Source organism: Nesoenas mayeri (assembly GCF_963082525.1).
Source record: "Nesoenas mayeri genome assembly, chromosome: 1".
Lineage (NCBI taxonomy): Eukaryota > Metazoa > Chordata > Aves > Columbiformes > Columbidae > Nesoenas > Nesoenas mayeri.
In genome coordinates this window covers 134,108,567-134,131,009 of record NC_137541.1, presented here as the reverse complement: position 1 = coordinate 134,131,009, position 22,443 = coordinate 134,108,567, and the positions used below count along the sequence as shown (strand labels likewise).

The following is a 22,443-nucleotide window of genomic DNA, read 5'->3' as shown; positions in this document are numbered from 1 at the left end:
AATACATTAAGAATACTTTTAGAAGAATTGTACTTTGAGTTACTGAACATCAAAGTATTGATAACTAACTACAGGCTCTTCTGACATGTTAATCACTAAATGGAAGCTGCAGCGTGTACCACAGCATGTCTCTACTGGCCCACTGCAAAGAGGATGCAAATGAAATGACCATGAGCTAAAACTGAGTTAATAAACCTTTTAGTGAAGTGGCAGCAGGGATTATAGCTATAGTAGCAATGTTCCACCAACAAGTGAGGGGAGCTGCCCTCCCCAAGACAAAAAGAGAAAAGATCATTCTAAAACTAACAATAAATACCATAAAAAAAAATGCTGAAAGGTCATCAACAAAAGTTGAGGGTGTTTATTCCCTGATCTCGTGAAGTATGAATGGTAAAACAGCACACAAAAGAATTAGCTCATTAAAATCATTTTAACACAGATTTTAACAACAAAAGTATTTTTAGTAAAAAAATGTGAAAATATAGTAATGTAAATGTAACAGCATTATCCAATATGTACCACTGTTAAGCACAGTCAGTTATATAGATCTGCTGATCCTGATAGCAAATAAACAGAACTGTTGTTCTCATGTTCACCCAATGCTAAAATGATATGACCTGGTTCATATTTAGTTTCTCTCTTTAATGAAAAAAAGAACAAATGCTTTGGTTAAAAAGGACATATTTTTCTCTGAGGCCACAGGCACCTCAGGTTGTAGAAATTCTGATACATGTCCAAAATGTTTCATTTACTGTCATGCAACTGAAAAAGGGAGTAACATGTTGCTTGTCTGACTCTTTCAACACACCAGTGACTGCACATATACTTGAAACAACAGAACATTTATAAAAATTAAGTGCTTTGAATTTTGACAGTGTTGCCTAACTTGCAGCTAACAATACGAACAGTAACATGGGAACACCACGTCTTGCCTAAAGTTAAAAGTGAGAAAGAATTTTGCAGCTAGTTCAACAGCTCGTATTCTGCTAACACAGGAAAACTAAGTACTGGAAAGTCATCGTGGATCTTTAGATTCTGTAGCAGCTTTTTATTCATCTGCCAAAGGAATTTCAGAACAATAGGGGATATTTCATTTTACCAACAACAATTAATGAGGCTGCTGATGAAACCATCTTTTTCACAGAAAGGTTAATTCTGTTTCTTGTAATTCAAAGGACCTTGAAGTATTTTTAGAAATAAGGCACCTACACCGACTGTATGTCATTTTTATTCCTTTTAAATAATTTTAAAAGTGCAAAGTATTTTTGAACCAGAACAGTAATCTAATATGTACTGAAGATTACATTACAATGATGATAAAGCTACACATGAAAGAATCATGCCAAATTCCCTATCCTAATTATAATTCTTCTCTCAAAACTCATCATGACATGGCAAGGGGAGAAGGGAAGAAAAAGGAAACAGTCTAATTCGGTGGGAAACATCAGATTTCATGTGTCCATTTCACCAAACAAAATAATCCTAAAGTAATTCAGCCACCTTCTCTGAACCTCAACATGGGTCAGGTGTAAACTGCTTGCATGATAAGTTCTGTTCCCAAAGAACACAAACAGAGACTCAACACTCTGCCATCACATTGGGACAGTCCAATCGAAGGCAACCTAAAATTATGGCTTATTACCACCCAGTAGAGGAGATGATCCTAGTAATGTTTGTTCTCATTGGAGCCTCCTGAAATATTTTGTTCTGTTTGCACCATACTATGAGTTCAGACTGACATTCTCCAAATGTGTAACTATTTCATGTTTAAACCATGTTACAGGACAGTCATGGAGAGCATTCAGTATAGCCATACTTCCATACTCATGGAAGACCAATTTTTCTAATCCTGAACTAGGAACATAAAATTAACAATAGTATGATGAAACCTGAGTACCGTAGGAGTCATAATATTTAAGCGGTTCCACTTGCTACACTGTTCAACTTCTGTGCACCCTCACTCCCCATCTCCTTTTGTGTTTGGTTGATTCATGTCAGAATGTAAAGAAGTGAGGTTTTTAAAGCACCTGCTATTTTCATTAGGTTTAACTCAATGAAAATGAAATTTCATTTCATTTCATTAGGTTTAACTCAATGAAAAAAATAGAAAGAAAAAAGTACAATGTTCAAACTTTCAGGGATACAATACTACTATGCTTAAGAGAGAGAACACGTGTGCAATCACACACACACAGTCATCTAGAAATATGACAGTAGAGTTTCAATGAAGTTTTTTTTTTTTTTTTTTACTTTCTCCACTTGTCATTCACTCTCATGCGTAGGTTTCTACATTATGCTACGTGACACCCACAAGATCTGGAGATAGAATTTTCCTCAAAAAGGAGTAAATGGAAGAAAACAAAAGAAAAAGTTAAAACACTGAATCAAACTATCGCACACCAAAAACTGAATTTGGTCTTTATCAGGTGCATCCATTCATTAGGACGACTAGTTTTCTTTGCAGTTTATAGTAATTGAGGCTTACTATGCAGTTGCAACAAGCATTGAAAGGGTCAAGTTCACAGCAAGCCTATCACTGATAAACAGTAGGTTTTAAAAAGCATTAGCAATAGCACTACTATTAAAACCTTCTATGCCTCAAGCAACTTTTGTTTATGTCATTGGTTGTGGTAAGCAATGGGTACAGCTTCACTCAATTTTTTTTATATGTACACAGGAGCTTAATGAGATTCTTGTAAAACTGAGATTTGCCTTTGTTACATATGCACATAAGTATTCAAATTAAGTCACTTATTCATCAGTAAGACGTTACCAGCTTAGGTAATAAAATATGCACATTTTTTTCTTTAATTTCAACCTGGCTTAAGATACTGATGTTGTACAATGGCAGTCAGGAGGCCAAGTTTGCTAATACAGCCTAATACCATACAAACTGAATATACAATGAAAACAATACACAAAGAAATATGACTTTTCATTGTGAGAAAGATATTGCCCTTTTAGAAGTACTGAACAGACAGAACTGTTAAATCATCTTTCTCACCAATTCTGTGCTACATAAGTTTTTTTGTTTGCTTTCAAAGTCACAGCATAGCAAGTCTATAACTAGGATGTTGCTGGGATTTGATGTAGAAAGTATTTGGACTATTATCCATTGTAAACTGAAAATAAATGTGAACAAACTTTCATACACAACAGCCTACTTAGTGTAAAATATCCTATTATTGAGGTTTGTGGTAACAGACATGTGTATATACTTTACAAACACTTTTGCAAAAGCATTGCTCTTGAGAAGGAGATGCATATATCAACGGAAAATGGAAACGTCATGATAAAAGACACTCTAGAATTTTTACGGCAAAAGCAAAGTTTCTCTCAAAAAAACATGATTTGAAATGAAGATTCATGAAGCCACTGACCAAAAAATGTAACTAATTTCATTTCCATTTGTTTTTTCTTAGCATCCTCAAAAACTTCAGGGTGCTGAAAGATGACCATACCCTGCAGCTACTGTTGTCAACTCTTGACATGGGTAGTTTTCTACATAATGCTATATAACAGACGGCCATGAGACCTGGAGGTCTCAAAAGGAGTAAATGGAGGATAAGGAAAAATTAAACACTGAATCAAACTACCAAACACCAGTAACTGAATTTGGTCTTGATCAGGTGTATCTGTTCACCAGACAATCCTGAGAGACTCAAGTATATGCAGCAGCTGTAGCCACCCTCTAGTCTGCCACTTGGTAACTTTCCACTTTTCCAAACCTACTTCTACTTCTCTGCTGTGAAAAATGACTTTTGTTTCCCAGCTGTTTATGTGACAGCCAAAAGAGACTCTAGCCCTTACTCTGAGTATCAAGCATGGTTCCATTTTGTGCTCCCACCTGTAAAAGCTGACATTTATAGAGAGAATTACCCAGTTTCATTTTGACAGGGACATGCCCTTTTTCACGTACTTTAGGACCTTTCACCACCGGAGAATGTGTCACTGGTAGGCAGTAATCCGAAACCAGTTACATTCCTCAAAAACAAAACAGAGAGCTAATTTAAGTAAGTCTCCAGTGATCAAAAGGCTGAGTTCAGGAAGTCAAGAAGAGGGAGGCAAATGGACTTGTAGCAGCCTAAATCAGAAGGATGCCTCCAGACTGTTATCTCTTTATCCCATCACCCACCCTTTCCGGGCTACTCTACTGAAACTTCATTCTTCTGCAAATTAACTTCAAACACATACAGCGAGTCTTCATTTCAGAAATTTTGTGGGAATAATGTTTCAAATAAAGATGAAACCAGACAACTAGTACAAAAAAAGAAAAATCCTCCAATTAAACAGAAGTTACATCTCTTTCATTTAATTGACTTGTAATTCAGCTTTATGCTGGGTTCCTATTTATGCAAAGTTATATCTTTCCCATTTATGAAGTTCTTACAGATCTATATTACACAGAAAGAATCATGTAATATTAAATTAGAAAGCTAATTTACACAGAGCTGTGTAGCTTACAATAGTTTAACCAGTCTCTAAAGCAGGGGTGTCAAACTCATTTTCACTGAGGGCCACATGAGCCTCACAGTTGCCTTCAAAAGGCCGAACGTAACTTTAGGACTGTATAAATGTAACTACTCCTACACAGTTCCTAAAATTACATTCAGCCTTTTGAAGGCAACCGCAAGGCTGATGTGGCCGATGGTGAAAATGAGTTTGACACCTCTGCTCTAAAGTATCTGAGAGATTTTAATTCTTGAAATATCAAGTGGCTAGCTATTTCTTTAGAGAAAGTTACACTCCCTGCAGTATAACCAAACAGAATATAGCCAGTGGGGGTTCAAGTACTCCATTTCACAGATTTAAAAAAGATACCACTCTTTACCAGTCAGGACCATCTTATTTTTAAGATCTTTTTAGGGATCTGGATGGGGCATGGTTTCAAGGAAAAAAAAAAAAAAACAACACTAACAACACTGAAACTGCAGGAAATACAGCTGCAAAAATATTTATATGTAAATGAAATAACATTATGGAGAAGAGATGACAAATCTCCAGTAGACACGTAGGATCTTCAAACATTTTAAAAGGGCCACAAGAAGCAGAGTCTGAATAAAGAGACTTACTTAATTGAATTTGCTGATAACAAGTGATATTTACATCACGTTTAATGGTATTAATTGAGGACTACACTATCATGACCAAAGCACGTATCAGCAGAAGAAAATGTAGCATCCTGTGGATTAAATGACATGTACATCTTAGTCAAGCCATCAAAGAAAGGCTGATGAACAGAAAGTAATGAAGCAGAAACTCTCCCTTGTAATTTTATGATTTTAGTCTCTCCTCCCTTGTGGTTATCACATCTAAAGCTATTTTTAAAGTTCTTAAAATACATACGTATTTAAGAAGATAAAACAGCTTTTAGTATATCGCATTTGTGAAATATTTGTAGATTTGAAATCTCTCTACATTTATGTCTCTGTAACTGCAGAATCTATGCACAGTGTACTTAAGGAAGATGTCCACCTTAGTCCATAAGGAGTTTGTTGCCCATGTAGTATCTCGAAAACGAGCATTGGAACTGCTTAAAAAAAAAAAAAAAATCTGCCTGAAGGAGTAAAAGACATGAAATATTATTTTTAGTATTAACCTGAAGTCAAATCTACACATCCATTGAACAGTAAAGGAATTTCATCTAATTGAAATTGTTACTGTAAGAGGTGACGGAAGAAAACATGATGAATTCCCTGTCACATTATGAAACCAACTGCTTCTTCCAGAGAGAGCTACCTGTTACAGTGTGAAAACCACTTCTGCTTTCTGTGTTTCATAAAGTTTTTTGATTAAACTTGTAGCATCAAAGCGTATCACCAAATGAGTACTATAAAGTATCTTGTGTACTTTTGTAAATGGAAACCAAATGAAGGCAATTTTACTCTACAAACAAACAAAAATTCAACTATAGCATAAGGATTTCTTGAATAGCAGTTGTATATGACTACATGTATACAAATGTAAAAGCTGTGGTGCTTCTCCAGGTGTATGGAGAAGCTCATCCAAACAGCTGACTTGCAGCAATTCACTCTGAATGTAGCTACAGTTTATAATGATGATAGCTTTACAGCTATAATGCACAGATTTTGAATTTAATGCAAATTTATTTCTACCAGCTTTCAACTCTTTCCTTGTTCTTCACTTCTCCTGTGCTACTTAAAGAGTTTTGGTGCTCTTGCACTTTCACATCACTACCTTTTCTATTAAAGCATAACTTTTCTGTTAAAATTCATTGCCTGTAATCTGCTGGTATACATTTAAAACTATTTACCATTCTACTACAAATCTTATTTTCTAATATAGATTGTGATTTATTTTTTTTTTCCCTTACAGCATTGTCAGTGTTTATTTTCTGACACTAGCCCTTGACATGAGAGTAATGTTGAGCTGGATTAACAACTTAATGCTATACTATTGTTAGGTGGTATACATTTGAACCCCTTTAAAGAGACACCCATCTTTTCCATTTTGTCATGAGTGTTGGCACAGGCTCTTAAAAAATGCGTAACAATATTTTCCATTCAGACCCTGTCATTTACGCTCTACTGTAATCACGTGAAGATGATTTGATGCAGGGTTTAGCAATTACATGCCAGTTGAATTGATGCACACCATAGCATACCAACCACCAAGGTCTACCTCATGTTTCTAGGTTCTGACGAAAAATTGTGGAAGACACAGAAACACTACCTGCATTTCAAACATTACTCCACAGCACATCACAAAAGAATTGAAAATAAGCACGCCCATCCATGCTGCTTTGCTGCATGGGCAGAACATTAAAACTAATTTCAAGAGTCAGTGAGTGGTGCTATGAAGTAAACAACAGCAACTAGATAAAAATAAAACCTCTTAAACATTAATGCTCACTGAAAATTACACCTACAAAATACTGGATATAATATTTGTGAGTAATCAATTAACAGATAATTTAAACAGGTTATACGTTTATTGGATTTACTTCCAGCTAATCAGACGCTAACTACTTTTAGCACTAAATCCAGTGACAAGGCAACAGCATCGTCATAGAACTTATTCATCTGTATTTACTGTATTATATGCGATGCTCAAGATCCTTCTGGTATAAGAAGGATAAAAGTCCTTGGGATTTTCCGTGAACGTGAGTGAGACTAGACAAATGGCTCAAGTAAATGCAGAAATTTATAGTCTATTTCCTTTGCTTTTGGTGACAGTCATGAAAATCTAGACTTTTTTTCTGAAGTTACACACCAATAGTGGCATTTATTTAACAGGAGCCTCATCAGAGCTGCTTAACAACATTAATTGCTTAGTTGGAGTGATCCGTGTTTTCAGAGCACAACTCACCCAGTTCTGAGCTAGCTCTTCAACATGACACCACATGAACTGCTACAGATTACAGAGGAAGCCTATAAAAGCAACTTTCAATAGATACCTAACTTCTGAATTGCAAGGTTTCCTCTCATACTTCAGTACCCCAAAACTGATATTTTTTGACCTACACTTTGCACTCCATTTAAATGCTTAAAACCCTTTCATGTACACTCACTTCCTTTAAAATAAGTAGAGTTTAAAGGGCATACAGGAAGAGATAAGCATTACAAAGTGATGTGAACATACTTGACTGCTCCTTCCGTTGGCCAAATACTTAGAACTAGTGAGATAATTTGTGGTCCAGTTCCAGCTATTCCAAATGTACCCTATTAGATAAAATCCTGGCTATCCTGCCTCCAATTATACATTGCATTTTGCATGGTTGTACGGAGAGGAAAAAATATCTATAAATTGAAATTAAGTATACAAAATGTAGCAAACATTAAGCAATTGTAAACATAAAAGTAGGAAGAATGCACAAAAACGTCTCCGTTTCTACAGTGATGTGATGATACCTCTTCTGATTATTTTTCTATTATCCTCTGTATCACTAATAATTAACTGTACAGTTCCTTCACTGCTTTTAAGTCGGTCCCTCAGAGGCAGCTCACACTTGTTTTTCTAGCTTCAAAGAACATCAAAGCAAGCAGTTGTTACCAAAAAGTGAAAAAAAAAAAAGTACTTACTTGCCACCTCCAGCGACGCATTATGACTTACAGCTTCCCCAAGGTAATTCCTTGCCACGCAGACATAGACCCCTTCATCTGGCCTACTCTTGCGCCCATGCACGATACGTAAGAAAAATAAAGATCCGCTGGGCAGCAGCATGCGGTGGGAGCGCGGATCATCCTTGTCCGTTTCCACTCTTTCCCCCCCCTTGTACCACTCAATGGTGGGGGTCGGCCTTCCTTCAGCTTTACAGTTTAAAGTTGCCGGTTCTCCTTTGGAAACAATTAGATCAGAAGGGTGTTCAACAATTCGAGGTGGGAAATCTTCTTGCCGAAGACGAGAGCCTGCAACATAAAAAAACGCAAAACTTTCTTAGATCATTGCCAGGTACAGTCATTGTGTTTTGCAATACAACTACTTAACCATTATCTTGTAGTATGTGATTTAATAAGAACAGCTATTAGCATCTTTTTAAAGTGAAAAAAACCCCAGCATTTAATTGTGTGCAAGGTTCTTGCAAGTGAATGCATTCAAAAACATTTTTTTCAACAGGCAACCTATACTAGTGAACTAAACCGCCATGTTCCTAAATCACATTCATTTTTATATTGATCTATTCATTTATATAAATCTCTACTTACACAATTACGAAAAATTAATCCTACAGATACTCTACATGCATCAGACTACCTCTACCAGCAAAACTGGTACTGCTAATTAGTAACACAAAGTCATAGTCAACCTCATTTGACCTTTTGGAAAGCCGATTAATTCATGAAGTGTCTGCAGAGTTAGTCGAACATCTCCAGCGCTCACAAAGTTGCTTTATCTCACTTGTACTGTCAACTCTTTTTAGTCACTTGTTAAGCAGTACCAGAGAGGTACAAATGAATGCAGTGCCCTAGCACTTCTTCCACCTCTTGCATTGGAGAAAACTAGAGAAACATTTTAAAATATAAAAATTTTTACTGCCTCCAACCTAGAACTCCAATATTATGTGAGACAACAGTATCCTGGGTAAAAGAAAAGCTACAAGCAAACAAGACACTCTTCCACAAAAGCATTTGATTTCAAACTAATTAAAGCTCCAAGCTGATACTTGGCATAAAAAAATAATAAAAATAACAGTATGGACAGAGGAATATGGCAACCAACTAGATGCCCAAGAATTCCAAATTAAGAATAAGCAGCTACCAAAACTGTTGGTGTTTTATATTGTTGACTAAATTTCAAACTACTGTTTTCCTTATTTCTCTCTTTCTTGATATACAACTCTGCCATGGATAAAATTAGTCTCTTGGATCACTGATTCCCGATTATTACAATTTTAAATGTCAGGATTCTTTATTAACATTAATAACATGGTTTTTGAACAGCTGTGAAGCACCAGAAAGAAATACAAGATTATTCAGTGCAGGTTAATAGACCATAAACTGGTATGAAAAAAAGGGAAGGAGACAAGGAGAGGAAAGTCCTAGAGAGAGATCTGTTTTCAATATATACTACATGTGTGTATAATGTATATAAAATAAAAAATATTCTAAAATGCAGGACTTTCATGTAAAGTTTATTTCACACTTCCTCCACCTCAAAATAATCAATTCAAATTAAACGATACACTAATCAGCTAGCACAAACCGCACATTCCCTAATCTCTGGTATGGCTTGACTATATTGAAATATATTTGCATTCTGTATGCATTAAAAGAAAAAGGTTTTATATCAACATTACTGATCATTAAATACAAAATAACTCAAACAGCAATAAATCTACTCTTTAGTCCTTCGAGGAAAGAGAACATAAATAGTATTGTATTTAGGACTATATTCCTAAATTACAAGAAATATTTAACCACTTATTTAATTTGCCAATTTCTGTTCAGTTATTCAGAATATTGCAATATATTGTAGTACCTAAAGCAAACAAGTAATTACATTTTATGTTTACTTTTGCCTACAATAACTGCCTGAGACATGAAAACTGAAGCATGGGCCAACAGAACAGCAGCCAGGAAACTCCTGCATCCTTTTGCTGGCTACACACAAACCCTGGACACCATGCTAAAGCAAGATTTTGAGCTGCACTGCCTAGAAGTACAGCACAGGCCAGCTCCAGTGAGAGCAGAGCTAAAAGTGCAAAACAATCAAATCGTGCCAATCAGTACTGGTCTTTTGCAATAGCTACAAGAAGCCTCTGATACTCCTGTTTGCCCTGAGCAGACATCTTAGGATTTGCAAACTGCATTTGTATCTACTCATCCTGAACTTCTACATGGCTTTTGTGAGAAGCCCCTCACGCAATAATGTTGCTGCCCTCACAGTTGGGGCCACCTATCTTAGATCTCTTTTTCCAAGGTAAAAATGACTAGATAGGGATAAAAACCTTGGGTTTTTTTATACTTCTGCTCACTTACTATGTACCTCATAAGGAAAGGTGCAGAAACAAAGGATGTAAGAGGGAAAACCAACTGTTATAAGTCACTCTGGAAATATAAAAAACCAAGTTAAACATAAAATGTTTGAGAAAGTTAAGAATTGTTTTTAAAAAAAAAGTCTGCACATATGCTAGTATGCATCATTTTTATATTTTCACAGATAATGCTAGCCAACCAGCACATCATACAGTATAACCTTCCCATTATTTGTCAGCATGGTCCAGACCATAAATAAAATAAATATCCTTTTCAGATGTATTCCATGCAACACTTTCCATATTGACATTCAAGTGACTGTACACTAACTTCAAGTATGGTACAGAATGAATGTTTAGAGACTAACCACTAAACTTTCTTTAAAACTGAGACTCAAAACTCTTACAGGGGAAAAAAGTCCCCAGGAAATTCTAGGAATGCCCGTTAACATACTTTTAAAATTTCTTTGCTGGGTAACATTAGAGGAGAAAAACTACAGAAATATCCATTTATTTATATATATATATATATATGTATATATGCATATATATATAAAATCCTAGCATTTTATGAACTAACATTTATCTAGAAAATTTCATAAAACTGATTAAAGCAGAAAGGAACAAAAGTTGCACAAGTAGTTGACTGGCACATAGTGAGTATTAACCACAGATTTAGTGACAACTGCCTAAGGGGTATAATGGCCTTGACAACCGAGTTATAATCTTTCTACGTATCTAGACTTTTATTTAAAAAAAAAAAAAAAATCTTTCCTTCCTTTTAGCATAGTTATTTAAGCTGCATTTACGTTTTATTGAGAAGAAGCAGCTTCAATTATCAACATAAATCATACAGTGGGCACCAATCCTGTAATTTTCCTGTCAAGAACCCTTCCCAAGGGGATATTTGGTAAAAAAAAAATAGAAGCAGAACACCCATTACATGCTGGATCTGCCATTAAACACACAACAGAACTTCTTTTTCTTCTCCCCAAAGATGACAGCACTGTGTTATAGCAGCTAACCAACTAGTGCACCCTGCTTTTATTATAACTCAAGTCTTCCATAAAAAGTCAACAGGATGCCACCAATTAAAGTATGCCATACTAATTATTTCATGCTGCTACTTAAAAGAACAATTATATGAAATCATGTTTCCAGTTTCTTGGACTGTGCCACAACTATTTTTACAAGAATTTGAACACCAAAACAAACAGATGTGAAGTTTCAAAGAAAGCTAGCATTAGATGAATGGTAAACTCGTAGAGACAAGGTTTGCTTTCATGCCCACCTTAAAACTCCATTTTGTAGCATAGAGAAACAACATATTGAAAAATAGCAGAGAATGTGTTTAAATGTGAAAGCTGCTGATACCAGGGTGCAAACACCACGCTGTTCTCCTTCAGGAGAAAAACAAAAGTTACGTGGTACTGGAACAAAGTGCCTCAAATATGAACCATGCAGCCTAAGACAGTTAAAAATCAAGACCATATCTACACTCGATCTAAACTTCAGCTCAGATGTATATGGAAAACGTTATTTCCCAAGATCTATATATCTAAATAGTAATTTATCCTGTCCTATTAAAATGCCACATGACAGATTCTGCCTTTAGCCAAGCATCAAAAAGCCAGTACACTCTTCGACCCATTTCTTTTCTTTTTCACAAGTACAGCATTTAACACTGATTTTCAGAGCACAAAATCATAGAAAGGGTTGAAAGGGACCTCCAAATGTCATCCAGTCTAACCCCTCTGCAATGCACAGGCACATCTCCGGTCTTTTATTTATTTAAATACTTCACATTGTAACATAAGATCTGAGCAACTGGATCAATTGCTATCAAAGTTATTAGTAAAACACTAACAAACAAAACTACAGGTTTAAAACCAGGGCTAGGTGATTCCTGCAACAGCTATACTTAATCTGAACGTAACACCGTTGCCAATTCCCTACTGTTTCCACTACGTATTACTTAATCTCTTTCAGAAGCTTTTCAGAAACGGGGAGGAATTTTTTGTGGTTTTATGCTGACTGGAAAGACATTCTATAACACTCTTGCTCTAGTTGTTAGAAATCTTTCTCTAATCATCAGGTTAAACATATCCCTGAGTTGTAAATACCTTATTCCTCCTGTGCTTGAGCTCCCTTCAATTCAGATCTCTCCACATACTTCTTGGGATTTTTATCCCTTTGACATGGAGATTACAACCTTCTCATTTTTACCATCCTCTGGGATTTTGTGTTCTTGTTGTTGTTAGAAGTCAACAAACTAATCTCATCTGATTTTCCCCTCATAAGACTCACCCGCCTTTTCCTTGTCTTAAATTCTAGTTTGAGTTCGTCCTTTTTGAACATGGAAGACGCAAACACACACTTAAGAGGCAAGTAGACTTTGAATACCATTTCAAGCACACACGGCAAAGCAACATCACGTTACAAAGGAAAAATAACTACAGGGAAAAAAAAAAAAAAATCAAAGTATTCTTCTGCAAGTGGCTTTTCTGCTTCAAGACATTCAGCTAACTTACCCTACTGGGTTTACCTCTTTTCATAGACAATAAATAATTTACAAGGAAAAATAACAGAGCAAGGAAGATTCACAGAGATTTTGTTCCATTCGCTTTCTCTCAACTTCTCCAATTTTTAAAATATTCTTACTCTTCATATACTACTCCTGTTCAGCCTAAATAAAACATCTGATTTCCCGAGCTTTGCAGCCTGCATATTAAAGAGCAACTAATTCAAGATTTCCTTTACAAGTGTTGTGGTCTTCTCTCCATAACCAAAGACATGAAATAATTAATGAAGCCAGTAATGCTGTGCCTATTTGGATTTTCCCCAATGTTAACTGTGTAAGAACAGAAATTCTGGTTTTTAATTCTACTTTGGCATAAAGCACAAGAACCAAATCCGCACATAACTGGTATTTCTGAAACACTGATTTGAGAACAGCATCGGTCGTTTTGTCACTTTGGACTCAGAAAATAGGTCTTTGCACAGAGAGTTATATTTACCAGGACTGTTCATCTCTAAGAACTGAGTATTGAACATTTAGTCTAGAAAAAAATAAAATTGTTTTGTACCTAAATCTTGCCATTACTTTGCTCAGTCATAACAGTGAACATTTCCATAACTTCTTTAAAAGGATACCACTTTATGAAGAAAAATACCAGGTGATAGAGGTCTTACAGTCCAGCAAGTAAGCCAGTATTTGTATACTGAAGAGAAAAAATTAATAGGAGGAACATAACAGTACCGTCACATCACTTGATTGATGCCCACCCAGGACTACAGGTTTATTGAAATGCATTTTAAGATGCACTGAATTGTTCCAAGCACTGATCCAGGAATATGTCCAGTTCTTTCCAATAACTTAGATACTATAAAATGTGACAAGCAAGGCTCTCACTTTGGATCAATAGAGCCTGCAATTCCCCTACATATTCCCAACGAGGAGCAACATCTCCACTTTTTCCAAGAACGTAATAGAAAACAAGTGAGCAAGATGTAACTAAAAGCACTGAACAATAACAGATCATTCCTACTGTGAAACCACTGTGGTGTTCCCTGAAAAAGAAGTTGTGCTTTTTTCAGTTCACACCATTATGTCAAAGAATCCTTTTGCCTCCCTCGCTTAATTTCTATTTGGAGCTCCTGTTCATAATGAGACATAAAATTATTAATAAATGTTCTTTTTCATTATTTCTGTTATTGTACAAAGGCATATTTTTGGGTAAGGCAAGTTGTACTTTAAATACAAAGTGACTGTAAGACAAAGCAAGAAATTTTGTGGGTCTTGGCTTTCAAACTTAAGTTGTAGGCACCCATAAAACATCTTCCCACTTCGAAAGACAATCTTATAGTATTTTATGTTGCTAAGACACCATGAATTACAACTACATTTCTGTCATGGCTACCACACTATCAGGAGATGTCAGCAGCCCATGGATGGAATAGCATAGCCCATGATTTACTGTACAGTTATGGCTAAAAAAATACTAGAATAACCACAGAGAGCCTGGAGTTTTAAGCCATGTCTGTCTCTCTGAAACAAGAGATTAAATGGGAGCTGTGCTAAAAATGCCTCAAATCCAGACTGATCCTGTACCTGGCTCTTATACTCAGAGAACACATAAATCTAAATATTGCAAGCTATGGACTTCCAATTTACACAATACTCATGTTCTGATCAACTGAACAAGCATTAGCTTAAGTATTATAGTAATAAGCTAAATAAACAAGGGAGAAAAATAAAAACCATTTATACATCATGTTTGTTTAAATGGTTTCTGTTCCTTACTTGCAGTAAATCCAGACATATACGATTAGGTCAGAAAAAGCCATAAAATTTTATGCAACAAGACTTCTGGAAAGATGTACAGCATCTTACAGTTATTTAAATACTCTGCCTGGTGGGAATGAAAAACAATATTGGCAGGTACTGCACTGCACAGATATTAATACTGAGTCTTTGTTTTAATACCTAAAGACATATTTCCCAGGAGATGCTAAGAAAGACCAGCTCTCTGAAATCACTTTTAACAAAGAAGCTGAAAGCAGCAACAGTAAAAGTCATGCTTTAGTTTCTTAATCCAAAATTAAATACAGCTCTTTTAAATTGCTCTTGAACAAACCATTTATTTCGAAAAGAGGCAGCTTTACAGTCAATCTTTGTTACAAGAACACACACTACTGGTTTGTCCAGCAGTTAGCATAAATAACTCCTGACCTGGTTATTCATTAAATTAGCTAGAATATAAATTTAAAATAATAATATTTATATTGAGCTCTGTAAGAGGCTGACATTTACATAAAACCTCAGGCAGTAGGTAATGTTCCCAGTGCAAAAAAGCATTCAGTTTTATTTTTTATTTCTCTCAGTTCCACTTTCTGGCAAGATATTTATCTCATCTGACTTTAGAAGATACTGGAATAGCCCCAGATAGCAGTATCTAGAGCACTGACTTTGGAAATCAAACTTCAGTCAATAAAAACCACACTATCCCACAGCAAACAGGTGAGTTGGGAATAGCATTTTCCCTTAGAGAAAACATTAATGAAATTACAGGAGTCTTTTCATTAGTAATGCAAAATCAACTATGACATGATGAGCAACCACACTGTATTTGAAAACAAACACACTAGTAATAAAGCGTACTTCATTAGTCATTTTCTCTTTGAAATGGCTGCAGTAATGCTGGGAGATATTTCCTACCCTGGGATGATATTGAGAATAAGAACACAAGAACAAGACCGAAAACATCTGCGATACATCTGAAGGCAAGCTCATCTTTGGAGATTTAGATGTGACAACCTGGCAATGACAAACTGCTTGGAGATGATCATGCTCAATTGCAGGATGAGTGAAGCAGTGGGGTCAGGCAGGTAGACGGGAACACACAGAAGACCATTGCAATAGCTGCACAGACCCTTGGCTCACAGTCAAGAGTGTAAAAAGGATGGCTGGGGGGAAAAACATGGCAAAGGATTATTGAGAGGCTGCGAACATGAGGTACAACTGATGTAAAGAGTGGCTGAAAGACCATGAGGGAAAACTTGGTATCACTATGTATTTGAAATATATCAAAGTGACAGGATTTTATGATAATTGGACAATTTCGTGGGCAATAGAGCTGAAAAGATATTGGAAAGGGTCCCTGGTCAAACAGAGGAGTTGGGACAAGGCAGGAAGAACTGAGACAGCTCAGCCCAATCACTGATGCCCTTTTCGTCCTTGAGAGATTGCGTTCCCTACAAAGAAAGGCCTCACAACTCTGATCTGCTGTCAGCAGCCTCACTGACACACCTGAGAAGAAAAAATAGACACAATAAATGTGAAAGTGTGAGGACAGAGGCTGCTGTGAGTCACATAAGAATTGTCATTTTCTAATGAGCAGTGAGGGAAGACGATTAGAAAACACAACAGACACAGTCAGGCTCTCCTCATCTCCATCTTCGATCCTTGCCCTCAATCATGTTTTATGTCAGACAGAAAGAGCATCTCGTTAGCTGCGAACCACTGCTTTGCCATTTGGGACAGGAAAACAGAACTTGGAGAAAAACAATGATAGTGTACCTAAACAAAGGAGAACTCTTAGCTGCACTGAAAGAAGCAAATAAACTGTCAATTTAGTAAAAATGTCTAGGACTCAAAATTAAATAGATACCTTATATTAAAAAAAAAGTTATATTAATATATCAACACATTTTAGAAGGTGTTATACACTTTTTAAAACATATTCTATGTTGATTATTCAGATGTCAGCCATACTGATGCAGAAAAATTGTACTTCACCCTAAAGATTCTCTGTAATCAGCGCCAAAGATTTCACCTGTTTGTGGCATGATCACAACATGCTAGGCTATTTTAATCCAAAATTTTTATCTATGTGGCCAAAAAAAACACAAAATACCATTCTGCATTATCATATTCATTAAAAATAATAATAATACCTGCTTTTTGGGTTCTTCTTTTTTAAAATCATTCAGTCACGAAAACAAATGTAATGCATCCTCTCCGTATTATTTCAGATGAGCTGCCCTCACGTTCTTCCATACATTTCAAAGCCAACTCCTACCATGCTTAGGAAAATGAACTTCTAATTCATTTCCAACTCCAGATTCAGTGTGAGATGGAATCTGATATAGATCAACTCCAAGTTCAAATGTCAGAGAGATGCTGAGAGACAGGAAAGATGATCCTCAATTCTGCAGGCCATAAGGAAGTCAGAGAAACAGCAATTCCCAATAGGGCTAAGGGTTTTCTCTTCTCAGCTCCATCAGGCAACACACTTCACCTCTGCAGCAACAGAAGTCCAAGCATTGTAACACAACAGGCAATAACATTCCTACGCTTATGCCTGTGCCAATTTTGGTACTTGACATGCAATTGATCTTGCCATTTATTCTTGTTTCCAAATAAGATTTAAAGACAGATAATGAGGATTCAAAATACCCATCTGAAGCCCTACTTTTTAAGCTGATCACAGATTTGTTTCAGAGGTAAAGGTGAATGAAATATCAAAACCACTCTCGTAAATCCAAATGCTGGGTATTAATAGGAAGGTTATGTCAGCTCAGGAATAAGTTTGAATTTAATTATTCAGTGCTACTAATTTAGGAAAGATTAACAACAGGACAAAAGAGTCTCTCTTAGGCAGTTCAGTTTCCTTATTTCTATTGTTACTATTTTCATGTGTTAAATATTTGGATTAAAACAGGGTTTTTTTCACTCCATTTAAATCCATTTGAATTTTTGAACAACATTAAGTTTGGACAAGTACAAAAAGCCCAGACATTTTCAATTACAAGTTGTTACTGCGGTAACACAACACTGTCATGCTTTGGTTGCATAAAGAACAATGGAAACCTAAATGAAAAACTATTTTCAATGAGTTGTTTACAATTACATAAAATGTACAGATCAGTATCAATTAAAATATTTTATAACTGATAGTTTTAAAAAAAATATTACATCAAACAACCACTTATTTAAAAGCCATCTATCTCTATTCTCTTTCCAAAGCATACTTTTCTTCAAATATAAAGCTGAGTAAATCAGTATGAAAAGCGTAAAAGACAACATGCTCTCAGGGAAAAGCAATAAATATCTCCTCCTGAGAGGAGGAGGAGAAAAAAAACTATGATCCCACCAGCTTAGAAATTTAACACCTGTTGAACTTGTAAGAACACTGCTAGTCAAATCAGACCACTCTGCTGGACACTAACATCTCAATGACTCTGTGAAAGATTAATCTTTTTGCCAATAACAACAATACCAATACAGTGTTTTCAGAGAACTTGTGAAATATTTTACCTTTCCGTATAAATGCAAGTCAGCCACACAGTCCTCAAAATGTATTTCAGCTCATTTGCGTACTAAAAATCCATGAGTACTTGGCATAGCAATCATCATGATGTCCACTGCGTGATGACTGAAGCTACCTTTCTATTGCTGTTTTTCACCAATATGAAGACATGTCAAAACAGCAAACAAACTTTCACCTAAAAGAAATTTCCATCTATCAAAGCCATCAAAATAATCTCTTTCTGAGCAGCCGTGCAATGTTTTCCCTTTGACTGTGTTTGAATTTCCTGTTCCTCAAAAGGTCATATAGTCCACTTGGTTTGGGTTTTGTTTCTTAAAAGGTTTCTTTGGTTCCAAATTCAAACAAAACAAAACAAAACAAACAAACAAAAATCGGAGATCTTTCACATGCCCATTTGTTTTAGAACTGTTTTTACTTCCTCCTTTGCATAAAGCATAACTTTACTATGCTAACATTGAATCCACCTACAGGTGAATGGCATTAAACACAGAAGGCCACAACCCTGGACTTCCTTCAATGCACAACAATATGGACCCAGAACACTATCAGTGAGTTTTCTTCTCTGAGGGACATAGAATTAATGCTGCTTTTCCATCTGGGGTCTTATTTCACATCCCAGAGCATGACTGCAGAAAATCTAGTGGAAAATCATCAAAAAACTTCAGCTGACATTTCTGCCACTCCTGTACCTTCCCAACCTTAGTTCTGGTTGTAGTGAAAATGGTACAACTTGAATACAACCACAGTGAAGACTTGAGTATTATTCAGTGGCTACTATAAAGTTTCCTAAAAACATGGCCTGGAGAATTTCCATTTATTAGGCTTATGTATTTGCCCCTACATAAACCTGAAGTCATCTTGATCACCTACACCGATGCATCCAGAGTTCCTACACATTGAGCTCTGAATCACGTTATGAGAAAAGTTCTCTGAAAGGCGTCAAGAAACGAAGTCACGCAGGGAGTTGCTCAGCTCCATATACTCACCCCCTACCAACATACACGGCAAAATTTCACAGTTATCCAAATATAAAATAAGACAGAAGAAAATCTGGTTCACTGTAAGACCTATGTTAAACGGATTGTGGTAGAAAACATCACCCTTCTACATGGTAGAAAAGCACAAACAAGTAGTTCGGTGAAATCTTTTCCATGATCTCATAGCTGAGCAGTGGGAGATGTTTCAGCCAACAAGCTGGATGTTGCCCATAGGAAGAGGGAAGGGAAAGGCGGACTGTGGTACCTGCTATGAGAGGCACTCCCCCAGCAAGCAGTTTGACATGCTGCCAAGTGAAACATATGGGTATACAGGGAAATTAGGAAACTAAAAAGGACTTTCATTTTTATTTTACAATCCCTAGAAGACTGCCGAAATACGCTCTCAATTTTCTCAACATAACATACCTTCATGATAAAAGAAGATTCCATACTATATACACTGCTATGTATCTCTCTCTCTATATATATATATATAAAAAATATATATAATACAGCTAGCAATGCAGCTATTAGTGTTTCTATCTCATTTTATACTACAACACAGTGTAAATAAAGAAAAAACTCAAAGGAAATAGCTTCAAAATGAATCTAAGTTTCAAAGCACTCTCTGTAGACAATAACTTCAGTCTTCAAGCATTAAAATTATATTTAAAATCTTTCTACATAAAATTAACACAAGAAAATGTAAAAGCATACTTTATCTAGCCAAGTTGTTACCAATAAACTAAATGGTAAAAATAAATGTTAACAGACTATTTCCTTGAATATTCATAGTGAATTCTTCAGAAAATCTGTAGCTAATAGCCTAAGTGTTCAGCAGCCTGAAATGTACTTAAACATTTAAAACAAAGCTTTTGAGATGTCCTGTATGACAGGCACACTCAGGGAAGATATTTAAATAGCATCAGTTTTAGGTGAGTTATTAACTTCAGGAAAAAGTACTGAACCATAATTGTCTGAAGTCATTTACACTTTCGGAAAACAAAATATTTGAAATGGCCTTTTAAAGGATTAGTAACAAATCCCTAGAGGAATGCAGCCATCTCAGTCAATTTTCAACCTTAAAAGCAAATTCTGACATATCCAGAACATTAATGAAGACAACGTTTATCCCTTACATAGCATGCTAAATCTGAGAATTTTACAGATAAACAAAAATGCTCTTGACTCTGCCTACTGAGGCTGATAATGGAACGAAAACAAAGTTCAAGGGCAGTAGCTTATGGTTGTTGAGGATGAGATTTAAGGAGTGAAGACCATCACTGACAGTATAAGGGAAAAGTTAGAAAAATATAATTATTTGATCAAAATAAGAGTGTGGTTTCATCTTGTATATTTTAATTAATTAATAATTCATTTTAATAGCTAGTTTAACAACTAGCTTTTGAATTACTAATATAAGGGGTTCCGGTAAGGGGATCAGAGTGCTGATAGAGAAAGAGAGATCAAAATTAAGAGGTCAAAAATGGAAACAGGAACAAGAGAGGAAAGGTAACAGAAGGACAGAGTGCTACATAACCATGAGGTCAAGTCAAAAGTAGCAGAGATGAATATAAACAGCAAGCAAGGGAAGAGAAATAAATCTCAAAGAGTTCTGCAGAGCTGCACAAGAAATATAAAAAAAACAATACATGAAAGTTAGAGGAACAGAGGTGTTTGATTTGAGAAGATTATAATGTATAATACAACACCACCACAGGCAAGCTGGCAGAGGTTTGCAGGTTTACACATATAAATGCAAATGATAGTGAAGCCTCAAAATTATTAAGAATAGCTGTCTGAAAACAAGGGAGAGCAATCATCATTATTATTATTTCTAGCAGCAATCACTACATGACAAGGGAGGGGGCTCAAACAGCAAAGAAAAATAGGTTATGCCAGGAATTAATAAGCCTTAGAGAAGTCTATGCCCAGAAACATTATCTGTCCTTTTTGTACCTTTATCAGTACATCTAACAAAAGAGGTTACTTCTCTGCACAAGGCTTGTTTCACAAGTTAAATAGCCCTGTACAGAGAGGCAAGTAGAAAAACAACAGCAACAACCTATAAAAGGTGGACAGCTAGATTCAAAGAATTCAGCTAAGCGTGCTCCTTTAGTAAAAGGAAGCTCTTCTTCTCCAATCTGTAAGACTCTAAGGTACGATTATATTATTAGAGTTTTCTTTCTAACAAATTAATCTGCATTTTACAAGCATGTAGAAATGCTGAGGGGGAAAAGATACTTATATTCATATAAAGAAACAAAATTAATCTCAAGTACAAGTATGGCATCTTTGACTACTCAGCTTCCATTATGCATGGAAGCTACCTGTTCACTAAGTTTGCATGTTCCTCTCTATTACAAAGTGAACTAGTTTTAATTATTACCTCCTGCTTCTCTCCCATGGCTCCTCCATGCAGAACTTGCTCAGTCTCTCTGGAGAGATAAAAGTAGGCTAGGACCTTTACAGCCAAAAAATAGCACTAACCTCACTAGAAACCAATGCTGTTCAAGTAGCTGCAGCCACCTCTTTTACAGCACAGATAGGGTATCAACCATGACTTTAGAGGTAGATAAACGGAACTAGAGGTTTTGTTCATTTTCATCCTTGCTAGCCAAATTTTCAGCAGGCTTTTTTTTTTTTTTTTTTTTGCAACAGGGTTTTCAAGGCCAAACTATCTTTTTGTATCACAAATAGAAGTACAGCATGTTTTCCAATGGCTAAAAGACAACCAATATATGGGCTTTTCCACTTTATGTAAACAGCTATTTGAAACAAAACCCCTTCAACCTAAATTAAGGTTCCTGAATAGGCTGAAAGCCTTCAGTGGGACTAATTAGACAGAACCACTAGGCCTTGAGGCTCACAGCTGCTCACCAGTACCCTCAGCAAAGGCTGAGAATTAAATGCTTGGTTAGTGGTTTAAATTGATTAATGGGAATCAGTTGTCCCTTCTCTACAGGTAGAGTCCTTATCTCAATCATTTTATTTTCTAATATACCATTATATGACTAATTAGTAGACATTATAGCTCATGTATCAGTTTAAAGCAATTTTTAATGTCAATTAATCTGTCCTTATTTTTAATTCCTACTTTAAATAAACAGGAAATTCTCCCTCAGTGTTTTGATTAAAAACAAAAGCTAAGTAGCTAAAAAAAAAAAATCCATTAAAAATTAATGAGTCTTCTCTTGAG

The 22,443-nt window shown here is 35.8% G+C and overlaps 1 protein-coding gene across 1 annotated transcript in view; it reads right to left on the bottom strand.

The window, feature by feature from the left end:
• The window catches only part of ROBO1 (roundabout guidance receptor 1), a gene marked incomplete at both ends in the record, with an annotated part of 525,263 nt that overhangs the window by 256,649 nt on the left and 246,171 nt on the right, over window positions 1–22,443 (bottom strand). The window contains one exon of the mRNA XM_080358300.1: window positions 8,043–8,369. Within this exon, the coding sequence (XP_080214426.1) occupies window positions 8,043–8,369 (327 nt within the window). The remainder of the gene's footprint in view (window positions 1–8,042; window positions 8,370–22,443) is intronic.